Source organism: Pseudophryne corroboree, chromosome 5, assembly GCF_028390025.1.
Source record: "Pseudophryne corroboree isolate aPseCor3 chromosome 5, aPseCor3.hap2, whole genome shotgun sequence".
Classification (NCBI taxonomy): Eukaryota; Metazoa; Chordata; class Amphibia; order Anura; family Myobatrachidae; genus Pseudophryne; species Pseudophryne corroboree.
The window spans coordinates 850,093,647-850,119,507 of record NC_086448.1 but is presented as its reverse complement, the minus strand read 5'-3'; the positions used below and the strand labels follow the sequence as shown (position 1 = coordinate 850,119,507).

At 49.8% G+C, this 25,861-nt stretch overlaps 1 protein-coding gene across 10 annotated transcripts in view; it reads right to left on the bottom strand.

Annotated features, from left to right (window-relative positions):
- The window catches only part of LOC134928693 (oocyte zinc finger protein XlCOF6.1-like), a 110,265-nt gene that overhangs the window by 15,109 nt on the left and 69,295 nt on the right, over window positions 1–25,861 (bottom strand). For 6 of the 10 annotated variants that reach the window (XM_063924700.1, XM_063924704.1, XM_063924701.1 and 3 more), the window contains 2 exons: window positions 9,903–9,966; window positions 9,368–9,464 (listed from right to left, as the gene is read on the bottom strand). In XM_063924700.1, coding sequence (XP_063780770.1) covers window positions 9,368–9,449 — 82 coding nt within the window. In that variant the 5' untranslated portion in view covers window positions 9,450–9,464; window positions 9,903–9,966. The remainder of the gene's footprint in view (window positions 1–9,367; window positions 9,465–9,902; window positions 9,967–25,861) is intronic. The other 4 variants (XM_063924706.1, XM_063924709.1, XM_063924707.1 and 1 more) reach the window with 1 other exon arrangement.

Genomic DNA, 25,861 nt, shown 5'->3' with positions numbered 1-25,861 from the left:
CTCCCTGCCCTTTTCTGATATCTTCAATAACACTTCTCTCTGCCCTTCACACATCTGTCTACTTACACCTCTCCCTGCTCTTCTCTCTCTTCTCTCACCTCTCCCTGCTATTCTCTCACCTCTCCCTGTCCTTCTCTCACCTTTCCACTAACACCTCTCCCTGTCCTTCTCTCACCTCTCCAGTAACACTTCTACTTTTCCTTATTTCACCTCTCCACTAAAACATCTCCCTGCCCTTCTTTCACCTCTCCAATAACACCTCTCCCTGTTCTCTCAACTAACACCTCTCCTTGCCCTTCTCTCACCTCTCAACTAACCTCTCCAATAACACTTTTCCTTTCCCTTCTTTCATCTCTCCACTAACCCCTCTCCCTGCCCTTATCTCATCTCTCCACTTATGCCTCTCCCTGCCCTTCTCTCACCTCTCCACTAACACATCTCCTTGCCCTTCTCTCACCACTTCACTATCACCTCTCTGCCCTTATTTCATCTCTTCACTAACACATCTCCCTTCCCTTCTCTCACCTCTCCACTAACATCTCTTGCTGCCCTTCTCTCACCTCTCTACTAACACCTCTCACTGCCTTTTTCTCACTTCACCAGTAGCACCTCTCCCTGACATTTTGTCATCTCTACAATAACAACACTCTATGTCCACTTTAATCTTTCAACTAACACCTGTCCCTGCCCTTCTCTCATCTTTCCACTACCACCTGTCCCTGTCCTTCTCTCATCTCTCCACTAACACCTGTCCCTGCTCTTCTCTCATCTCTCCACTAACACCTGTCCCTGCCCTTCACTTCTTTCATTTTATCACTAACACCTGTCCCTGCCCTTTTTCATTTCTCCACTAACATCTGTCCCTGCCCTTATCTCATCTCTCCACTAACACCTATCTCTGCCATTCTCTCATCTCTCCACTAACACCTATCTCTGCCATTCTCTCATCTCTCCACTAACACCTGTCCCTGCCCTTCTCTCATCCCTCCATTAACACCTGTCCCTGCCCTTATCATACTAACACCTCTCCCTGCACTGCTTTCATTTCATCACTAAGACCTGTCCCTGCCCTTTAGTCATCTCTCCACTAAAACCTGTCCCTGCCCTTCCGTGATCTCTCCACTAACACCTGTCTCTGCCCCTTTATCATCTCTCCACTACCATCTGTCCCTGCCCTTATCTCATCTCTCCACTAACACCTGTCCCTGCCCTTCTCTCATCTCTCCACTAACACATCTCCCTGCACTTCTTTCATTTAATCACTTACACCAGTACCTGCCCTTCTTTCATCTCTCCACTAACACCTGTCCCTCTCTCATCTCTCCACTACCACCTGTCCCTCTCTCATCTCTCCACTACCACCTGTCCCTCTCTCATCTCTCCACTACCACCTGTCCCTGCCCTTCTCTCCAATAACACATCTACCTGCACTTCCTTCATTTCAGCACTAACACCTGTACCGGCCCTTCTCTCATCTCTCCACTAACACCTGTACCTGCCCTTCTCTCATCTCTCCACTAACACCTGTCCCTCTCTCATCTCTCCACTACCACCTGTCCCTGCTCTTCTCTCATCTCTCCACTACCACATGTCCCTCTCTCATCTCTCCACTACCACCTGTCCCTGCCCTTCTCTCATCTCTCCACTACCACCTCTCTCTGCTCTTCTTTGATTTCATCATTAACACCTGTCCCTGCTCTTCTTTCATTTCATCACTACCACCTGTCCCTGTCCCTCTCTCATCTCTCCACTACCACCTGTCCCTCTCTCATCTCTCCACTACCACCTGTCCCTCTCTCATCTCTCCACTACCACCTGTCCCTCTCTCATCTCTCCACTACCACCTCTCCCTGCTCTTCTCTCATCTCTCCACTACCACCTCTCCCTGCTCTTCTTTCATTTCATCACTACCACCTCTCCCTTCTCTTCTCTCATCTCTCCACTACCACCTCTCCCTGCTCTTCTTTCATTTCATCACTACCACCTCTCTCTGCCCTTCTCTCATCTCTCCACTACCACCTCTCACTGTTCTTCTCTCATCTCTCCACTAACACCTCTCCCTGCTCTTCTCTCATCTCTCCACTACCACCTCTCCCTGCTCTTCTTTCATTTCATCACTACCACCTCTCTCTGCCCTTCTCTCATCTCTCCACTAACACCTCTCCCTGCTCTTCTCTCCACTACCACCTCTCCCTGTTCTTCTCTCATCTCTCCACTACCACCTGTCCCTGCTCTTCTCTCATCTCTCCACTACCACCTGTCCCTGCTCTTCTCTCATCTCTCCACTACCACCTGTCCCTGCTCTTCTCTCATCTCTCCACTAACACCTGTCCCTGCCCTTCTCTCATCTCTACACTAACACCTGTCCCTCTCTCATCTCTCCACTACCACCTGTCCCTGCCCTTCTCTCATTTCTCAACTACCACCTGTCCCTGCTCTTCTCTCATCTCTCCACTAACACCTGTCCCTGCCCTTCTCTCATCTCTACACTAACACCTGTCCCTCTCTCATCTCTCCACTACTACCTGTCCCTGCTCTTCTCTCATCTCTCCACTAACACCTGTCCCTGCCCTTCTCTCATCTCTCCACTACCACCTCTCCCTGCTCTTCTCTCATCCCTCCACTAACACCTGTCCCTGCTCTTCTCTTATCTCTCCAATACCACCTCTCCCTGCTCTTCTATCATCTCTCCACTACCACCTCTCCCTGCTCTTCTCTCATCCCTCCACTAACACCTCTCCCTGCTCTTCTCTCATGTCTCCACTACCACCTCTCCCTGCTCTTCTCTCATCTCTCCACTAACACCTGTCCCTCTCTCATTTCATCACTACCACCTGTCCCTGCTCTTCTCTCATCTCTCCACTACCACCTGTCCCTGCTCTTCTCTCATCTCTCCACTAACACCTGTCCCTCTCTCATTTCATCACTACCACCTGTCCCTGCTCTTCTCTCATCTCTCCACTACCACCTGTCCCTGCTCTTCTCTCATCTCTCCACTAACACCTGTCCCTGCCCTTCTCTCATCTCTATACTAACACCTGTCCCTCTCTCATCTCTCCACTACCACCTGTCCCTGCTCTTCTCTCATCTCTCCACTAACACCTGTCCCTGCCCTTCTCTCATCTCTCCACTACCACCTCTCCCTGCTCTTCTCTCATCCCTCCACTAACACCTGTCCCTGCTCTTCTCTTATCTCTCCAATACCACCTCTCCCTGCTCTTCTATCATCTCTCCACTACCACCTCTCCCTGCTCTTCTCTCATCCCTCCACTAACACCTCTCCCTGCTCTTCTCTCATGTCTCCACTACCACCTCTCCCTGCTCTTCTCTCATCTCTCCACTAACACCTGTCCCTCTCTCATTTCATCACTACCACCTGTCCCTGCTCTTCTCTCATCTCTCCACTACCACCTGTCCCTGCTCTTCTCTCATCTCTCCACTAACACCTGTCCCTCTCTCATTTCATCACTACCACCTGTCCCTGCTCTTCTCTCATCTCTCCACTACCACCTGTCCCTGCTCTTCTCTCATCTCTCCACTAACACCTGTCCCTCTCTCATTTCATCACTACCACCTGTCCCTGCTCTTCTCTCATCTCTCCACTACCAACTGTCCCTGCTCTTCTCTCATGTCTCCACTACCACCTCTCCCTGCTCTTCTCTCATGTCTCCACTACCACCTCTCCCTGCTCTTCTCTCATCTCTCCACTACCACCTCTCCCTGCTCTTCTCTCATCTCTCCACTACCACCTCTCCCTGCTCTTCTCTCATCTCTCCACTACCACCTCTCCCTGCTCTTCTCTCATCTCTCCACTAACACCTGTCTCTGCTCTTCTCTCCACTACCACCTCTCCCTGCTCTTTTCTCATCTCTCCACTACCACCTCTCCCTGCTCTTCTCTCATGTCTCCACTACCACCTCTCCCTGCTCTTCTCTCATGTCTCCACTACCACCTCTCCCTGCTCTTCTCTCATCTCTCCACTACCACCTGTCCCTGCTCTTCTCTCATCTCTCCACTACCACCTCTTCCTGCTCTTCTCTCATCTCTCCACTACCACCTCTCCCTGCTCTTCTCTCATCTCTCCACTACCACCTCTCCCTGCTCTTCTCTCATGTCTCCACTACCACCTCTCCCTGCTCTTCTCTCATCTCTCCACTACCACCTCTCCCTGCTCTTCTCTCATCTCTCCACTACCACCTCTCCCTGCTCTTCTCTCATCTCTCCACTACCACCTCTCCCTGCTCTTCTCTCATCTCTCCACTAACACCTGTCCCTGCTCTTCTCTCCACTACCACCTCTCCCTGCTCTTTTCTCATCTCTCCACTATCACCTCTCCCTGCTCTTCTCTCATGTCTCCACTACCACCTCTCCCTGCTCTTCTCTCATCTCTCCACTACCACCTGTCCCTGCTCTTCTCTCATCTCTCCACTACCACCTCTCCCTGCTCTTCTCTCATCTCTACACGAACACCTGTCCCTCTTTCATCTCTCCACTACCACCTCTCTCTGCTCTTCTCTCATCTCTCCACTACCACCTGTCCCTGCTCTTCTCTCATCTCTCCACTACCACCTCTCCCTGCTCTTCTCTCATCTCTCCACTACCACCTCTCCCTCTCTCATCTCTCCACTACCACCTGTCCCTGCTCTTCTCTCATCTCTCCACTACCACCTCTCCCTCTCTCATCTCTCCACTACCACCTCTCCCTGCTCTTCTCTCATCTCTCCACTACCACCTCTCCCTCTCTCATCTCTCCACTACCACCTCTTCCTGCTCTTCTCTCATCTCTCCACTACCACCTCTCCCTGCTCTTCTCTCATCTCTCCACTACCACCTGTCCCTGCTCTTCTCTCATCTCTCCACTACCACCTCTCCCTGCTCTTCTCTCAACTCTCCACTACCACCTCTCCCTGCTCTTCTCTCATCTCTCCACTACCACTTGTCCCTGCCCTTCTCTCATCTCTCCAGTACCACCTGTCCCTGCTCTTCTCTCATGTCTCCACTACCACCTCTCCCTGCTCTTCTCTCATGTCTCCACTACCACCTCTCCCTGCTCTTCTCTCATCTCTCCACTACCACCTCTCCCTGCTCTTCTCTCATCTCTCCACTACCACCTCTCCCTGCTCTTTTCTCATCTCTCCACTACCACCTCTCCCTGCTCTACTCTCATCTCTCCACTAACACCTGTCCCTGCTCTTCTCTCCACTACCACCTCTCCCTGCTCTTCTCTCATCTCTCCACTACCACCTCTCCCTGCTCTTCTCTCATGTCTCCACTACCACCTGTCCCTGCTCTTCTCTCATCTCTCCACTACCACCTGTCCCTGCTCTTCTCTCATCTCTCCACTACCATCTGTCCCTGCTCTTCTCTCATCTCTCCACTACCACCTCTCCCTGCTCTTCTCTCATCTCTCCACTACCACCTCTCCCTGCTCTTCTCTCATGTCTCCACTACCACCTCTCCCTGCTCTTCTCTCATCTCTCCACTACCACCTGTCCCTGCTCTTCTCTCATCTCTCCACTACCACCTCTCCCTGCTCTTCTCTCATCTCTCCACTACCACCTCTCCCTGCTCTTCTCTCATGTCTCCACTACCACCTCTCCCTGCTCTTCTCTCATCTCTCCACTACCACCTGTCCCTGCTCTTCTCTCATCTCTCCACTACCACCTCTCCCTGCTCTTCTCTCATCTCTACACGAACACCTGTCCCTCTTTCATCTCTCCACTACCACCTCTCTCTGCTCTTCTCTCATCTCTCCACTACCACCTCTCCCTGCTCTTCTCTCATCTCTCCACTACCACATCTCCCTGCTCTTCTCTCATCTCTCCACTACCACCTGTCCCTGCTCTTCTCTCATTTCTCCACTACCACCTCTCCCTGCTCTTCTCTCATCTCCCCACTACCACCTCTCCCTGCTCTTCTCTCATCTCCCCACTACCACCTCTCCCTGCTCTTCTCTCATCTCCCCACTACCACATCTCCCTGCTCTTCTCTCATCTCTCTACTACCACCTCTCCCTGCTCTTCTCTCATCTCTCCACTACCACCTCTCCCTGCTCTTCTCTCATCTCTCCACTACCACCTCTCCCTGCTCTTCTCTCATCTCTCCACTACCACCTCTCCCTGCTCTTCTCTCATCTCCCCACTACCACCTCTCCCTGCTCTTCTCTCATCTCTCCACTACCACCTCTCCCTGCTCTTCTCTCATCTCTACACTAACACCTCTCCCTGCTCTTCTCTCATCTCTCCACTACCACCTCTCCCTGCTCTTCTCTCATGTCTCCACTACCACCTCTCCCTGCTCTTCTCTCATCTCCCCACTACCACCTGTCCCTGCTCTTCTCTCTTCTCTCCACTACCACCTCTCCCTGCTCTTCTCTCATCTCCCCACTACCACCTCTCCCTGCTCTTCTCTCATCTCCCCAGTACCACCTCTCCCTGCTCTTCTCTCATCTCCCCACTACCACCTCTCTCTGCTCTTCTCTCATCTCTCCACTACCACCTCTCCCTGCTCTTCTCTCATGTCTCCACTACCACCTCTCCCTGCTCTTCTCTCATCTCCCCACTACCACCTGTCCCTGCTCTTCTCTCTTCTCTCCACTACCACCTCTCCCTGCCCTTCTCTCATCTCTCCACTAACACCTGTCCCTGCTCTTCTCTCATCTCTCCACTACCACCTCTCCCTGCTCTTCTCTCCACTACCACCTCTCCCTGCTCTTCTCTCATGTCTCCACTACCACCTCTCTCTGCCCTTCTCTCATCTCTCCACTACCACCTGTCCCTGCTCTTCTCTCATCTCTCCACTACCACCTCTCCCTCTCTCATCTCTCCACTACCACCTGTCCCTGCTCTTCTCTCATCTCTCCACTACCACCTCTCCCTCTCTCATCTCTCCACTACCACCTCACCCTGCTCTTCTCTCATCTCTCCACTACCACCTCTTCCTGCTCTTCTCTCATCTCTCCACTACCACCTCTCCCTGCTCCTCTCTCATCTCTCCACTACCACCTCTCCCTGTTCCTCTCTCATCTCTCCACTACCACCTCTCCCTGCTCTTCTCTCATCTCCCCACTACCACCTCTCCCTGCTCTTCTCTCATCTCTCCACTACCACCTCTCCCTGCTCTTCTCTCATCTCTACACTAACACCTCTCCCTGCTCTTCTCTCATCTCTCCACTACCACCTCTCCCTGCTCTTCTCTCATCTCTCCACTACCACCTCTCTCTGCCCTTCTCTCATCTCTCCACTACCACCTGTCCCTGCTCTTCTCTCATCTCTCTACTACCACCTCTCCCTGCTCTTCTCTCATCTCTCCACTACCACCTCTCCCTGCTCTTCTCTCATCTCTCCACTACCACCTGTCCCTGCTCTTCTCTCATCTCTCCACTACCACCTCTCCCTGCTCTTCTCTCATCTCCCCACTACTACCTCTCCCTGCTCTTCTCTCATCTCCCCACTACCACCTCTCCCTGCTCTTCTCTCATCTCCTCACTATCACCTCTCCCTGCTCTTCTCTCATCTCTCCACTACCACCTCTCCCTGCTCTTCTCTCATGTCTCCACTACCACCTCTCCCTGCTCTTCTCTCATCTCCCCACTACCAACTGTCCCTGCTCTTCTCTCTTCTCTCCACTACCACCTCTCCCTGCTCTTCTCTCATCTCCCCACTACCACCTCTCCCTGCTCTTCTCTCATCTCCCCACTACCACATCTCCCTGCTCTTCTCTCATCTCCCCACTACCACCTGTCCCTGCTCTTCTCTCATCTCCCCACTACCACCTCTCTCTGCTCTTCTCTCATCTCCCCACTACTACCTGTCCCTGCTCTTCTCTCATCTCCCCACTACCACCTCTCTCTGCTCATCTCTCATGTCTCCACTACCACCTCTCCCTGCTCTTCTCTCATCTACCCACTACCACCTGTCCCTGCTCTTCTCTCTTCTCTCCACTACCACCTCTCCCTGCTCTTCTCTCATCTCTCCACTACCACCTGTCCCTGCTCTTCTCTCATCTCTCCACTACCACCTCTCCCTGCTCTTCTCTCATGTCTCCACTACCACCTCTCCCTGCTCTTCTCTCATCTCTCCACTACCACCTCTCCCTGCTCTTCTCTCATCTCTCCACTACCACCTCTCCCTGCTCTTCTCTCATCTCCCCACTACCACCTGTCCCTGCTCTTCTCTCATCTCTCCACTACCACCTGTCCCTGCTCTTCTCTCATGTCTCCACTACCACCTCTCCCTGCTCTTCTCTCATGTCTCCACTACCACCTCTCTCTGCTCTTCTCTCATCTCTCCACTACCACCTGTCCCTGCTCTTCTCTCATCTCTCCACTACCACCTCTCCCTGCTCTTCTCTCATCTTTCCACTACCACCTGTCCCTGCTCTTCTCTCATCTCTCCACTACCACCTCTCCCTGCTCTTCTCTCATCTCTCCACTACCACCTCTCCCTGCTCTTCTCTCATCTCCCCACTACCACCTGTCCCTGCTCTTCTCTCATCTCTCCACTACCACCTGTCCCTGCTCTTCTCTCATCTCTCCACTACCACCTCTCCCTGCTCTTCTCTCATCTCTCCACTACCACCTCTCCCTGCTCTTCTCTCATCTCTCCACTACCACCTGTCCCTGCTCTTCTCTCATCTCTCCACTACCACCTCTCCCTGCTCTTCTCTCATCTCCCCACTACCAACTGTCCCTGCTCTTCTCTCTTCTCTCCACTACCACCTCTCCCTGCTCTTCTCTCATGTCTCCACTACCACCTCTCCCTGCTCTTCTCTCATGTCTCCACTACCACCTCTCTCTGCTCTTCTCTCATCTCTCCACTACCACCTGTCCCTGCTCTTCTCTCATCTCTCCACTACCACCTCTCCCTGCTCTTCTCTCATCTTTCCACTACCACCTCTCTCTGCTCTTCTCTCATCTCTCCACTACCACCTCTCCCTGCTCTTCTCTCATCTCTCCACTACCACCTCTCCCTGCTCTTCTCTCATCTCTCCACTACCACCTGTCCCTGCTCTTCTCTCATCTCTCCACTACCCCCTCTCCCTGCTCTTCTCTCATCTCTCCACTACCACCTCTCCCTGCTCTTCTCTCATGTCTCCACTACCACCTCTCTCTGCTCTTCTCTCATCTCCCCACTAACACCTGTCCCTGCTCTTCTCTCATCTCTCCACTACCACCTGTCCCTGCTCTTCTCTCATCTCTCCACTACCACCTCTCCCTGCTCTTCTCTCATCTCTCCACTACCCCCTCTCCCTGCTCTTCTCTCATCTCTCCACTACCACCTCTCCCTGCTCTTCTCTCATGTCTCCACTACCACCTCTCCCTGCTCTTCTCTCAGTTCCTCTGTTGCACCTTTCTCTTCTCTCCTACCTGTGTAAGGTAATTGGCAATCTTCATCCTCGTCTGAGCCTGGAGGGTCCCACATATGTAATCCTTCCCTCTGCTCGCTCATGGTGTCTTCCTGTGACTGAAGAAAGTAAAATGTTAGATGAAACAATTGCATAGAATACTGGAAGTAGGGTTTATGACAACAACAGAAGCAGGCAGGACGACGGGTCAACTATAAGAAGATATAATGCACGGAATAAATTATGCCACAGAGAAATCTTGTGGAAAACACACATACAGTATCTAACATGTATCCTAAATGCAGTTCCAATGATCTGTTAGTTCACATAGGGGCAGATTATTTCAGTTACAAAAACAAAACAAAAAAACATTTAGCTGTAGGTGAAAGTGCCGACACCAACATCACCAAGATAACATGCCATACGTGCCGACGAGCCTTGCCTACACAGACAGGGTGCAAGGTAATTACTCATTAGCTGTGGTCCATAATAACTGCTGAATTACACCGGAAGCTCTTGGGTTCTAAGCTGAATGTTAGGAAAAGCTGTGATATTACCTCAGGCAGCAGAGCTGCTGCGATGGGAGACCTGCAGAAGTCCAGTCATGCGAGAGACATTTGCCTGGAAAGAAGGAAGAAAGTAAATATGGAATACAGACCCTGTTCCAAGGCAATCAGCACCAGACACATCCTAATAATAATAATAATAAAAATAATAATAAACAGACACAGTCTAATAAGCCCCTCAGATTGCGCCAGAGACCCCGCGTATGTACTTTACTGACAGAAACCAGCAGGTCGCTGCATAACATGACCAGAAAGTCACCAGAACCAGGTCATAGACAACAGGACAGGAGCCTGGTACATGCGTATCACCGGGAAGGACAAGGATCTAGACAAGGGACCTAACTCTCAGGATGTGATCAGTATCCCAGCGGATGCAACTCTGGCGGTTATATGACCGACGCCCAAATGTCAACACCAGCCGGGGGCGGGCCGCGGCGGCTGTGTGACGTCACACGCAGCCGATTTGACCCGGGCAGCGACGAGTAGCTCCCGACCAGCGCGCAGGAGCTGCACTGGCCGGGAGCTACTCCTGAAGTCCATAGCATTGACACTGTGCTCTGTGCTGGGGGGCAGGGGCTGACATGCGGGGCGGACTAGCTCTGTGCTGGGGGGGAGGGGCTGACATGCGGGGAGGACTAGCTCTGTGCTGGGGGGGAGGGGCTGACATGCGGGGCGGACTAGCTCTGTGCTGGGGGGGAGGGGCTGACATGCGGGGCGGACTAGCTCTGTGCTGGGGGGGAGGGGCTGACATGCGGGGCGGACTAGCTCTGTGCTGGGGGGGAGGGGCTGACATGCGGGGAGGACTAGCTCTGTGCTGGGGGGGAGGGGCTGACATGCGGGGAGGACTAGCTCTGTGCTGGGGGGGAGGGGCTGACATGCGGGGAGGACTAGCTCTGTGCTGGGGGGCAGGGGCTGACATGCGGGGCGGACTAGCTCTGTGCTGGGGGGGAGGGGCTGACATGCGGGGCGGACTAGCTCTGTGCTGGGGGGGAGGGGCTGACATGCGGGGAGGACTAGCTCTGTGCTGGGGGGGAGGGGCTGACATGCGGGGCGGACTAGCTCTGTGCTGGGCGTCCCCCCGCATGTCAGTGTGCATGCCAAATTTAGCACAGCTACGATCACCTCTGAATCACCCCCATAGAGAACAAATTTGCTGCTGCGATCAGGTCTGAATTAGGCTCCATGGGGTATATTTACTAAGCTCCCGATTTTGACCGAGATGCCGTTTTTTCATCAAAGTGTCATCTCGGTAATTTACTAAGCACTAATCACGGCAGTGATGAGGGCATTCGTAATTTTTTGCTAGTTCAGGTAAAAAATTACGAATGAATACACCATCGGTCAAAACGCGGCTGTTTAAGTATGAATCTCGGTCATTTACTAAGAAGTGCAAAGCAAAAAACAAACAAACACTGCCGTGAAAAATTACAACTCGTAAAAAAGTGCTAAAAAAAACCAGACCTGCTTTTTTTATTCGTGATTGGATAGGCATGCAGGGATCCATGAGATCCGTGCATGTATATCAGTGGGAAGGGGTGTGAAAGTGCTTATTTTTGCTAAAAAAATTGCGTGGGGTCCCCCCTCCTAAGTATAACCAGCCTCGGGCTCTTTGAGCCGATCCTGGTTGCAGAAATATGGGGGAAAAAATGACAGGGGTTCCCCCATATTTAAGCAACCAGCATCGGGCTCTGCGCCTGGTCCTGGTCCCAAAAATACGGGGGACAAAAAGAGTAGGGGTCCCCCGTATTTTTAAAACCAGCACCGGGCTCCACTAGCTGGACAGATAATGCAACAGCCGGGGGTCACTTTTATACAGCGCCCTGCGGCCGTGGCATCAAAAATCCAACTAGTCACCCCTGGCCGGGGTACCCTGGGGGAGTGGGGACCCCTTCAATCAAGGGGTCCCCCCCCCCCAGCCACCCAAGGGCCAGGGGTGAAGCCCGAGGCTGTCCCCCCCATCCAATGGGCTGCGGATGGGAGGGCTGATAGCCTTTGTTGTAAAATAAAAGATATTGTTTTTAGTAGCAGTACTACAAGTCCCAGCAAGCCTCCCCCGCATGCTGGTACTTGGAGAACCACAAGTACCAGCATGCGGCGGAAAAACGGGCCCGCTGGTACCTGTAGTACTACGACTAAAAAAATACCCAAAAAAAGACAAGACACACACACCGTGAAAGTATAATTTTATTACTTACATACACACATACATACATACTTACCTATGGCCCCACGCAGGTCGGTCCTCTTGTCCAGTAGAATCCAAGGGTACCTGTTGAATAAATTATACTCACGAGATCCAGGGGTCCAGGCTCCTCGGCAAATCCAGGGTTAATCCACGTACTTGCCAAAAATAAAAAAACGGTGTCCCGACCACGAACTGAAAGGGGACCCATGTTTGCACATGGGTCACCTTTCCCCGAATGCAAGAAACCCACTTTGCCTTCTGGCTAAGTGGGTTTCTTCAGCCAATCAGGGAGCGCCACGTTGTAGCACTCTCCTGATCAGCTGTGTGCTCCTGTCTTCACTGACAGGCAGCACACGGCAGTGTTACAATGTAGCGCCTATGCGCTACATTGTAACCAATGATGGGAACTTTCTGCTCAGCGGTGACGTCACTTTAGGTCAACCGCAGGGCAGAAAGTTCCCATCATTGGTTACAATGTAGCGCATAGGCGCTACATTGTAACACTGCCGTGTGCTGCCTGTCAGTGAAGACAGGAGCACACAGCTGATCAGGAGAGTGCTACAACGTGGCGCTCCCTGATTGGCTGAAGAAACCCACTTAGCCAGAAGGCAAAGTGGGTTTCTTGCATTCGGGGAAAGGTGACCCATGTGCAAACATGGGTCCCCTTTCAGTTCGTGGTCGGGACACCGTTTTTTTATTTTTGGCAAGTACGTGGATTAACCCTGGATTTGCCGAGGAGCCTGGACCCCTGGATCTCGTGAGTATAATTTATTCAACAGGTACCCTTGGATTCTACTGGACAAGAGGACCGACCTGCGTGGGGCCATAGGTAAGTATGTATGTATGTGTGTATGTAAGTAATAAAATTATACTTTCACGGTGTGTGTGTCTTGTCTTTTTTTGGGTATTTTTTTAGTCGTAGTACTACAGGTACCAGCGGGCCCATTTTTCCGCCGCATGCTGGTACTTGTGGTTCTCCAAGTACCAGCATGCGGGGGAGGCTTGCTGGGACTTGTAGTACTGCTACTAAAAACAATATCTTTTATTTTACAACAAAGGCTATCAGCCCTCCCATCCGCAGCCCATTGGATGGGGGGGGACAGCCTCGGGCTTCACCCCTGGCCCTTGGGTGGCTGGGGGGGGGGACCCCTTGATTGAAGGGGTCCCCACTCCCCCAGGGTACCCCGGCCAGGGGTGACTAGTTGGATTTTTGATGCCACGGCCGCAGGGCGCTGTATAAAAGTGACCCCCGGCTGTGGCATTATCTGTCCAGCTAGTGGAGCCCGGTGCTGGTTTCAAAAATACGGGGGACCCCTACTCTTTTTGTCCCCCGTATTTTTGGGACCAGGACCAGGCGCAGAGCCCGATGCTGGTTGCTTAAATATGGGGGAACCCCTGTCATTTTTTCCCCCATATTTCTGCAACCAGGATCGGCTCAAAGAGCCCGAGGCTGGTTATGCTTAGGAGGGGGGACCCCACGCATTTTTTTTTGGAATTTTACATTGTTTAATTTTTTTTAAAAAAAATACGAACCCCAGCACGGATCACACAGATCCAGCCGAGATTGATTGTAAAAAAAAACGGCAGTGTTTTGCTAATCACTGCCGTAAAATTAGGTAAAAAAACACGAATGACATCGACATCGGAAGCAAAGAAAAACCCGAATACGACAGCTTAGTAAATCCATCGTAATCAATTCAAAAAGTTGCAGTTTTACACTGTCGATGTCATTCGTGATTGAACTTTGACCTTTTTACGGAAATTACGAATCTTAGTAAATAAACCCCCATGACTCTTGCTGTAAATGTAATAAATCCTCACGTTTAAGCTGTATACATAAATATGCAGCAACTTATGTTCTGCACATGTAACTGGAAGATACAATATAGTCATATAGTAACTGATGAGCTGGAGTGATAATAGGGATCCTCTCTGTGACTAGGGAAGCAGAATGAGAGACAATGTATCACTCAGCACCGGGCTGGAAAACATGTTTCTATGGAGTAATGCTCCCTCCGCTAGAGAAGGAATATCAACCACCACTAGAAAAGGAATGATCCCTACATTACACAAGGAATGTCCCCTACGCCAGAGAAGGAATGCCCCCTATACTAGAGAAAGAATGCCCCCTATGCTAGAGATGGAATGCACCCTATACTAGAGAAGGAAAGCCGCCTATACTAGAGATGGAATGCCCCCTACACTAGAGATGGAATGCCCCCTATACTAGAGAAGGAATGCCCCCTATGCTAGAGAAGAAATGCCCCCTATACTAGATAAGGAATGCCCCTCTGCTAGAGAAGGAATGCCCCCTATACTAGAGATGGAATGCAACCTATACTAGAGAAGGAATGCCCCCTATACTAGAGTAGGAATGCCCCCTATACTAGAGATGGAATGCCCCCTATACTAGAGATGGAATGCCCCCTATATTAGAGATGGAATGCCCCCTATACTAGAGATGGAATGCCCCCTATACTAGAAATGGCATGCCCCCTATACTAGAGATGGAATGCCCCCTATACTAGAGAAGGAATGCCCCCTATACTAGAGAAGCAATGCCCCTATACTAGAGAAGGAATGCCCCCTATGCTAGAGATGGAATACCCCTCTGCTAGAGAAAGAATGCCCCCTATGCTAGAGATGGAATGCACCCTATACTAGAGAAGGAAAGCCCCCTATACTAGAGATGTTATGCCCCCTATGCTAGAGAAGAAATGCCCCCTATACTAGATAAGGAATGCCCCTCTGCTAGAGAAGGAATGCCCCCTATACTAGAGATGGAATGCACCCTATACTAGAGAAGGAATGCCCCCTATACTAGAGTAGGAATGCCCCCTATACTAGAGATGGAATGCCCCATATACTAGAGAAGGAATGCCCCTATACTAGAGAAGGAATGCCCCCTATACTAGAGTAGGAATGCCCCCTATACTAGAGATGGAATGCCCCCTATACTAGAGATGGAATGCCCCCTATACTAGAGATGGAATGCCCCCTATACTAGAGATGGAATGCCCTCTATACTAGAGAAGGAATGCCCCCTATACTAGAGATGGAATGCCCCCTATACTAGAGATGGAATGTCCCTCCGCTAGAGATGAAATTCCCCCTATACTAGAGATGGAATGCCCCCTATACTAGAGATGGAATGCACCCTATACTAGAGATGGAATTCCCCCTATACTAGAGATGGAATGCACCCTATACTAGAGATGGAATTCCCCCTATACTAGAGATGGAATGCCCCCTATACTAGAGAAGGAATGCCCCCTATGCTAGAGAAGAAATGCCTCCTATACTAGATAAGGAATGCCCCCTATACTAGATAAGGAATGCCCCTCTGCTAGAGAAGGAATGCCCCCTATACTAGAGATGGAATGCACCCTATACTAGAAAAGGAATGCCCCCTATACTAGAGTAGGAATGCCCCCTATACTAGAGATGGAATGCCCCCTATACTAGAGATGGAATGCCCCCTATACTAGAGATGGAATGCCCCCTATACTAGAGATGGAATGCCCCCTATACTAGAGTAGGAATGCCCCCTATACTAGAGATGGAATGCCCCCCATACTAGAGATGGAATGCCCTCTATACTAGAGAAGGAATGCCCTCTATACTAGAGAAGGAATGCCCCCTATACTAGAGATGGAATGCCCCCTATACTAGAGATGGAATGTCCCTCCGCTAGAGATGGAATTCCCCCTATACTAGAGATGGAATGCCCCCTATACTAGAGATGGAATGCACCCTATGCTAGAGAAGGAATGCCCCCTATACTAGAGAATGAATGCCCCCTATACTAGAGATGGAATGCCCCCTATACTAGAGATGGAATGTCCCTCCGCTAGAGATGGAATTCCCCCTATACTAGAGATGGAATGCCCCTCTGCTAGAGTAGGAATTTCCCCTATACTAGAGATAGAATGCCTCCTATACTAGAGATGGAATGCCCCCTATACTAGAGATGGAATGCCCCCTATACTAGAGATGGAATGCCCCCTATACTAGAGATGGAATGCCCATCTGCTAGAGAAGGAATGCCCCCTATACTAGAGATGGCATGCCCCCATACTAGAGATGGAATGCCCCTCTGCTAGAGTAGGAATGCCCCCTACACTGAAGATGGAATGGCCCCTATACTAGAGATGGAATGCCCCTCTGCTAGAGTAGGAATGCCCCCTATACTAGAGATGGAATGCCCCTCTGCTAGAGTAGAAATGCCCCCAATACTAGAGATGGAATGCCCCTTATACTAGAGATGGAATGTCCCCTATACTAGAGATGGAATGCCCCCATACTAGAGATGGAATGCCCCTCTGCTAGAGTAGAAATGCCCCCTATACTAGAGATGGAATGCCCCCTATACTAGAGATGGAATGTCCCCTATACTAGAGATGGAATGCCCCTCTGCTAGAGTAGGAATGCCCCCTATACTAGAGATGGAATGCACTCTATACTAGAGAGGGAATGCCCCTTATACTAGAAATGGTATGCCCCCTATACTAGAGATGGAATGCCCCCTATACTAGAGATGGAATGCCCCCTATACTAGAGATGGAATGCCCTCTATACTAGAGAGGGAATGCCCCTTATACTAGAGATGGAATGCCCCTATACTAGAGTAGGAATGCCCCCTATACTAGATAAAGAATACCCCCTCCAATAGAGAAGGAATCCCCCCCCCCCCCGCCCCCACTAGAGAAAAAATAACTGGAATGCCCCCTATACTAGAGATGGAATGCCCCTTATACTAGAGATGGAATGCCCCTCTGCTAGAGTAGGAATGCCCCTCTGCTAGAGTAGGAATGCCCCCTATACTAGAGATGGAATGCCCTCTATACTAGAGAGGGAATGCCCCTTATACTAGAAATGGTATGCCCCCTATACTAGAGATGGAATGCCCCCTATACTAGAGATGGAATGCCCCCTATACTAGAGATGGAATGCCCTCTATACTAGAGAGGGAATGCCCCTTATACTAGAGATGGAATGCCCCTATACTAGGGGGCATTCCATCTCTAGTATAGGGGCATTCCTTCTCTATTGGAGGGGGTATTCTTTATCTAGTATAGGGGACATTGCTTCTCTAGTATAGGGGGCATTCCATCTCTAGTATAGGGGGCATTCCTACTCTAGCAGAGGGGCATTCCTTATCTAACGGAGGGGCATTCCATCTCTAGTATAGGGGGCAGTCTATCTCTTCTGGAGGGGCATTCCATCTCTAGTATAGGTGGCATTCCATCTCTAGTATAGGGGGCATTCCATCTCTAGCGGAGGGGCATTCCATCTTTAGTATAGGGGGCATTCCATCTTTAGTATAGGGGGCATTCCATCTCTAGAATAGGGGGCATTCCTACTCTAGCAGAGGGGCATTCCATCTCTAGTATAGGGGGCATGCCATCTCTAGTATAGGGGCATTCCTACTCTAGCAGAGGGGCATTCCATCTCTAGTATAGAGGGCATTCCATCTCTAGTATAGGGGGCATTCCATCTCTAGTATAAGGGGCATTCCCTCTCTAGTATAGGGGGCATGCCATCTCTAGTATAGGGGCATTTCTACTCTAGCAGAGGGGTATTCCATCTCTAGTATAAGGGGCATTCCATCTCTAGTATAGGGGGTATTCCATCTCTAGTATAAGGGGCATTCCCTCTCTAGTACAGGCGGAATTCCTACTCTAGCAGAGGGGCATTCCATCTCTAGTATAGGGGGCATTCCATCTCTAGTATAGGGGGAGAGGAATAGTCCATCTCTAGAGGAGGGGAATATTACTTCTCCAGCAGTTATTTTTTCTCTAGTGGGGGCGGGGGGGTTCCTTCTCTATTGGAGGGGCTATTCTATATTTAGTATAGGGGACATTACTTCTCTAGTATAGGGGGCATTCCTACTCTAGCAGAGGGGCATTCCATGTCTAGTATAGGGGGCATTCTATCTCTAGTATAGGGGGCATTCCTTCTCTAGTATAAGGAGCATTCCATCTCTAGTATAGGGGGCATTCCTACTCTAGCAGAAGGGTATTCCTACTCTAGCAGAGGGGCATTCCATCTCTAGTATAGGGGGCATTCCATCTCTAGTATAAGGGGCATTCCCTCTCTAGTATAGGGGGCATTCCATCTCTAGTATAGGGGCATTCCCTCTCTAGTATAGGGGGCATGCCATCTCTAGTATAGGGGCATTCCTACTCTAGCAGAGGGGCATTCCATCTCTAGTATAGGGGGCATTCCATCTCTAGTATAGGGGGCATTCCATCTCTAGTATAGGGGGCAGTCCATCTCTACTGGAGGGGCATTCCATCTCCAGTATAGGTGGCATTCCATCTCCAGTATAGAGGGCATTCCATCTCTAGCGGAGGGGCATTCCTTCTCTAGTATAGAGGGCATTCCATCTCTAGCAGAAAGGCATTCCTACTCTAGTATAGGGGCATTCCTACTCTAGCAGAGGGGCATTCCATCTCTAGTATAGGGGGCATTCCTTCTCTAGTATAGGGGGCATTCCTTCTCTAGTATAGGGGGCATTCCATCTCTAGTATAGGGGGCATTCCATCTCTAGTAGAGGGGGCATTCCTACTCTAGCAGAGGGGCATTCCATCTCTAGTATAAGGGGCATTCCATCTCTAGTATAGGGGGCATTCCAGTTATTTTTTCTCTAGTGGGGGGGGGGGGGGGGATTCCTTCTCTATTGGAGGGGGTATTCTTTATCTAGTATAGGGGGCATTCCTACTCTAGTAGAGGGGCATTCCATCTCTGGTATAGGGGGCATTCCGTCTCTAGTATAGGGGCATTCCTACTCTAGCAGAGGGGCATTCCATCTCTAGTATAGGGGGCATTCCTTCTCTGGTATAGGGGGCATTCCTTCTCTAGTATAGGGGGCATTCCATCTCTAGAATAGGGGGCATTCCATCTCTAGAATAGGGGGCATTCCATCTCTAGTATAGGGGGCATTCCTTCTCTGGTATAGGGGGCATTCCATCTCTAGTAGAGGGGCATTCCATCTCTAGAATAGGGGAAATTCCATCTCTAGAATAGGGGGCATTCCTTCTCTAGTATAGGGGGCATTCCATCTCAAGTATAGGGGCATTCCTACTCTAGCATAGGAAACACCCCCTCTGCTAGAGAAGGGATGCCCCTTCCGATAGAGAATACCCTCATACATCCTTTCCATCAAATTGTATCATGTAAATGAGGTCATCCCACAAAACTATAACACAGAGCATTTATATTGTTAGGTATGGAATGTGTCAATATTTATATGATATTATTATAATGGACACATATGTATGTTTGCTTATTTAATGTAATTCTACAGTAAGAGCTGAAATGCTGTACAGTACCAGTCAAAAGTTTGGACACAGCTTCTCATTCAATGTTATTATTTATTTTAATAATTTTCTATATTGTAGATTAATACTGAAGACATGAAAACTATGATAGAATAGATATGGAGTTATGTTGTAAACAAAAAAGTGTTAAACAAATCAAAATGTTTTATATTTTAGATTCCTCAAAGTAGCCCCCTTTTGCTTTGATGACAGCTTTGCACACTGTTGGCATTCTCTCTTCATGAGGTGGTCTCCTGGAATGGTGTTCCATCAGTCTTGAAGGAGTTCCCAGAGGTGCTGAGCACTTGTTGGCTGCTTTTCCTTCACTCTATGGTCCAACTCATCCCAAACCATCTCAATTGGGTTTAGGTCGGGTGATTGTGGAGGCCAGGTCATCCGACGCAGCACTCCATCACTTTCCTTCTTGGTCAAGTAGCCCTTACATAGCCTGGAGGTGTGTTTGGGGTCATTGTCCTGTTGAAAAACAAATGATGGTCCCAGTAAGCGCAAACCAGATGGAATGACATGGCGCTGCAGAATGCTGTGGTAGCCATGCTGGTTAAGTGTGCCTTGAATCTTGAATAAATCACCAGCAAAGCACCGGCACACCACCACACCTCCTCCTCCTTGCTTCACAGAAGGAACCACACATGCATCCGCTCACCTTCTCTGCGTCTCACAAAGACACGGCGGTTGGAACCAAAAATCTCAAATTTGGACTCATCAGACCAAAGTACAGATTTCCACTGGTCTAATGTCCGTTCCTTGTGTTTCTTGGCCCAAACGGTTCTCTTCTTCTTGTTGTTCATCCTCAGTAGTGGCTTCTTCGCACCAATCTGACCATGAAGTCCTGATTCACGCAGTCTCCTCTGAACAGTTGATGTTGAGATTTGTCTGCTGCTTGAACGCTGAATAATTTATGGGGGTCATTTCCGAGTCGATCGCTCGCTGACGATTTTTGCAGCACAGAAGTAAAAAAAATGGCAAAACTGCGCATGCGTATGTAACGCAATGCGCAGGCGCGTCGTACGGGTAAAAAGAGGATTGGTGCTGGGCGATGAATTTAGCGAAGATTCCATTCGCACAGCCGAACGCAAGGTGATTGACAGAAAGAGGGCGTTTATGGGTGTCAACTGACCGTTTTCTGGGAGTGGTAGGGAAAACGTAGGCATACCCCGGCGTTTGCAGGGAGGGTGTCTGACGTCAATTCCGGCACCAAAAAGGCTGAAGTGATCGCAGCGGCTGAGTAAGTCCAGAGCTACTCAAAAACTGCACAAAATGTTTTTGCTGCACTCGGCTGCACACGCGATCGCACACATGCAAAGCGAAAATACACTCCCCCGTGGGCGGCGACTAGGAGTTTGCACGGCTGCTAAAAGTAGCTAGCGAGTGATCAACTCGGAATGACCCCCAATGTGGGCTCTAATCTGAGGTGCTGTTAAGTAGCGGTTTCCAAGGCTGGTAACTCTAATGCACTGCAGCAGAGGTTACTATGGGTCTTCCTTTTCTGGGGCGGTCCTCATGAGAGACAGTTTCATCAGAGCGTTTGATGGTTTTTGCAGCTGCACTTGAGGATACATTCAAAGTTCTTGACATTTTCCATATCGACTGACCTTCAGGTCTTAAAGTAATGATGGACTGTCGTTTCTCTATGCTGGGTTGAGTGGTGCGTGCCATAATATGGAGTACAGCAGTAATCAAATAGGGGTGTCCACTGTGTACTAACCCTACCTCTGCACACCACAACTGATGGTCTCAAACACATTAAGGGAAGTAATTCCACAGACTGACTCTTGACAAGGCGCACCTGTTACTTCCAAACCATTCCAGGAGACAGAGAATGCCAAGAGCGTGCAAAGCTGTCATCAAAGAAAAAATAAGAATTTACTTACCGATAATTCTATTTCTCGTAATCCGTAGTGGATGCTGGGGACTCCGTCAGGACCATGGGGGTTTAGCGGCTCCGCAGGAGACAGGGCACAATAATAAAAGCTTTAGGATCAGGTGGTGTGCACTGGCTCCTCCCCCCATGACCCTCCTCCAAGCCTCAGTTAGGACACTGTGCCCGGACGAGCGTGCATAATAAGGAAGGATATTGAATCCCGGGTAAGACTCATACCAGCCACACCAATCACACCGTACAACCTGTGATCTGAACCCAGTTAACAGTATGATAACAACGAAGGAGCCTCTGAAAAGATGGCTCACAACAAGAATAACCCGATTTTTGTAACAATAACTATGTACAAGTATTGCAGACAATCCGCACTTGGGATGGGCGCCCAGCATCCACTACGGACTACGAGAAATAGAATTATCGGTAAGTAAATTCTTATTTTCTCTAACGTCCTATGTGGATGCTGGGGACTCCGTCAGGACCATGGGGATTATACCAAAGCTCCCAAACGGGCGGGAGAGTGCGGATGACTCTGCAGCACCGAATGAGAGAACTCCAGGTCCTCCTCAGTCAGGGTGTGCCCCTGACCAAGTAGCAGCTCGGCAAAGTTGTAAAGCCGAGACCCCTTGGGCAGCCGCCCAAGATGAGCCCACTTCCTTGTGGAATGGGCTTTTACTGATTTTGGCTGTGGCAAGCCTGCCACAGAATGTGCAAGCTGAATTGTACTACAAATCCAGCGAGCAATCGTCTGCTTAGAAGCAGGAACACCCATCTTGTTGGGTGCATACAGGCTAAACAACGAGTCAGATTTTCTGACTCCAGTCGTCCTGGAAACATATATTTTCAGGGCCCTGACAACGTCAAGTAACTTGGAGTCCTCCAAGTCCCTAGTAGCCGCAGGTACCACAATAGGTTGGTTCATGTGAAAAACAGAAAACACCTTAAGGAGAAATTGAGGACGAGTCCTCAATTCTGCCCTGTCAGAATGAAAAATTAAGTAAGGGCTTTTATATGATAAAGCCGCCCATTCTGACACACGCCTGGCTGAAGCCAGGGCTAATAGAATCTTCACCTTCCATGTGAAATATTTTAATTCCACAGTGGTGAGTGGATCAAACCAATGTGACTTTAGGAAACTCAAAACAACATTGAGATCCCAAGGTGCCACTGGGGGCACAAAAGGAGGCTGTATATGCAGTACCCCTTTTACAAACGTCTGAACTTCAGGCACTGAAGCCAGTTCTTTCTGGAAGAAATTTGACAGGGTCGAAATTTGAACCTTAATGGACCCTAATTTTAGGCCCATAGACAGTCCTGTTTTCAGGAAATGTAGGAAACGACCCAGTTGGAATTCCTCTGTAGGGACCTTCTTGGCCTCACACCACGCAACATATTTTCGCCAAATGCGGTGAAAATGTTTTGCGGTTACATCCTTCCTGGCTTCGACCAGGGTAGGGATGACTTCATCTGGAATGCCCTTTCAGGATCCGGCGTTCAACTGCCATGCCGTCAAACGCAGCCGCGGTAAGTCTTGGAACAGACAAGGCCCCTGCTGGAGCAGGTCCTTTCTTAAGGTAGAGGCCACGGTTCTTCCGTGAGCATCTTTTGAAGTTCCGGGTACCAAGTCCTTCTTGACCCATCCGGAACCACGAGTATCGTTCTTACTCATCTCCTTCTTATGATTCTCAGTACTTTTGGTATGAGATGCATAGGAGGGAACACATACCCTGACTGGTACACCCACAGTGTTACCAGAGCGTCCACCGCTATTGCCTGAGGGTCCCTTGACCTGGCGCAATATTTGTCTAGTTTTTTGTTCAGGCGGGACGCCATCATGTCCACCTTTGGTTTTTCCCAACGGTTTACAATCATGTGGAAGACTTCCCGCTGAAGTCCCCACTCTCCCGGGTGGAGGTTATGCCTGCTGAGGAAGTTTGCTTCCCAGTTTTCCACTCCCGGAATTAACACTGCTGAGAGTGTTATCACATGATTTTTCGCCCAGCGAAGAATCCTTGCAGTTTCTGCCATTTCCCTCCTGCTTCATGTGCCGCCCTGTCTGTTTACGTGGGCGACTGCCGTGATGTTGTCCCACTGGATCAATACCGGCTGTCCTTGAAGCAGAGGTCTTGCTAAGCTTAGAGCCTTGTAAATTGCCTTTAGCTCCAGTATATTTATGTGGAGAGAAGTCTCCAGACTTGATCACACTCCCTGGAAATTTTTTCCTTGTGTGACTGCTCCCCAGCCACTCAGGCTGGCATCCGTGGTCACCAGGACCCAGTCCTGAATGTCGAATCTGCGGCCCTTTCATAGATGAGCACTCTGCAGCCACCGCAGAAGAAAACACCCTTGTCCTTGGAGACAGGGTTATCCGCTGATGCATCTGAAGATGCGATCCGGACCATTTTCCCAGCAGATTCCACTGAAAGGTTCTTGCGTGAAATCTACCAAATGGGATCGCTTTGTAAGAAACCACCATTTTTCACAGGACCCTTGTGCAATGATGCACTGATACTTTTCCTGGTTTTAGGAGGTTCCTGACTAGCTCGGATAACTCCCTGGTCTTCTTCTCCGGGAGAAAACATCCTTTTCTGGACTGTGTCCAGAATCATTCCTAGGAACATTAGACGTGTCGTCGGAAAAAGCTGCGATTTTGGAATATTTAGAATCCACTCGTGCTGTCGTAGAACTACTTGAGATAGTGCTACTCCGACCGCCAACTGTTCTCTGGACCTTGCCCTTATCAGGAAAGCGTCCATATTTCTTTTAGGAAGAATCATCATTTCGGCCATTACCATGGTAAAGACCCGGGGTGCCGTGGACAATCCAAACGGCAGCGTCTGAACTGATAGTGACAGTTCTGTACCACGAACCTGAGATACCCTTGGTGAGAAGGGCAAAATTTGGACATGTAGGTAAGCGTCCCTGATATCCAGTGACACCATATCGTCCTGGTTCGCTATCACTGCTCTAAGTGACTCCATCTTGATTTGAACCCTTGTATGTAATTGTTCAAATCTTTTAGATCTCACCGAGCCGTTTGGCTTCAGTACCACAATATAGTGTGGAATAATACCCCTTCCCTTGTTGTAGGAGGGGTACTTTGATTATCACCTGCTGGGAATACAGCCTGTGAATTTTTTTCCAATACTGCCTCCCTGTCGGAGGGAGACGTTGGTAAAGCAGACTTCAGGAACTTGTGAGGGGAAGACGTCTCGAATTTCCAATGTACACCTGGGATACTACGTGTAGGATCCAGGAGTCCACTTGCGAGTGAGCCCACTGCGTGCTGAAACTCTTGCGATGACCCCCCACCGCACCTGAGTCCGCTTGTATGGCCCCAGCGTCATGCTGCGGACTTGGCAGAAGCTGTGGAGGACTTCTGTTCCTGGGAATGGGCTGCCTGCTGCAGTCTTCTTCCCTTTCCTCTAACCCTGGGCAGATATGACTGGCCTTTTGCCCGCCTGCCTTTATGGGTACGAAAGGACTGAGACTGAAAAGACTGTGTCCTTTTCTGCTGAGATGTGACTTGGGGTAACAAAAGTGGATTTTCCAGCTGTTGCCATGGCCACCAGGTCCGATGGACCGCCCCTTTATACGGCAATACTTCCATGTGCCGTCTGGAATCTGCATCACCTGACCACTGTCGTGTCTATAAACATCGTCTGGCAGATATGGACATCACATCTACTCTTGATGCCAGAATGCAAATATCCCTCTGCGCATCTCGCATATATAGAAATGCATCCTTAAAATGCTCTATAGTCAATAAAATATTGTTCCTGTCAAGGGTATCAATATTTTCAGTCAGGAAATCCGACCAAGCCCCCCCAGCGCTGCACATCCAGGCTGAGGCGATTGCTGGTCGTAGTATAACACCAGTATGTGTGTATATACTTTTTAGGATATTTTTCAGCTTCCTATCAGCTGGCTCCTTGAGGACGGCCGTATCTGGAGACGGTAACGCCACTTGTTTTTATAAGCGTGTGAGCGCCTTATCCACCCTAAGGTGTGTTTCCCAACTCGCCCTCACTTCTGGCGGGAAAGGGTATACCTCCAATAATTTTCTATCGGAGGAAACCCACGTATCATCACACACTTTAATTTATCTGATTCAGGAAAAACTACAAGTAGATTATTCCCACCCTACATAATACCCTTATTTGTGGTACTTGTAGTATCAGAAATATGTAACACCTCCTTCATTGCCCTTAACATGTAACGTGTGGCCCTAAAGGAAAATACGTTTGTTTCTTCACCGTCAACACTGAAGTCAGTGTCCGTGTCTGTGTCGACCAACTGAGGTAAATGGGCGTTTTTACAAGCCCCTGACGGTGTCTGAGACGCCTGGACAGGTACTAATTTGTTTGCCGGCCGTCTCATGTCGTCAACCGACCTTGCATCGTGTTGACATTATCACGTAATTCCTAAATAAGCCATCCATTCCGGTGTCGACTCCCTAGAGAGTGACATCACCAATACAGGCAATTTGCTCCGCCTCCTCACCAACATCGTCCTCCTACATGTCGACACACACGTACCGACACAC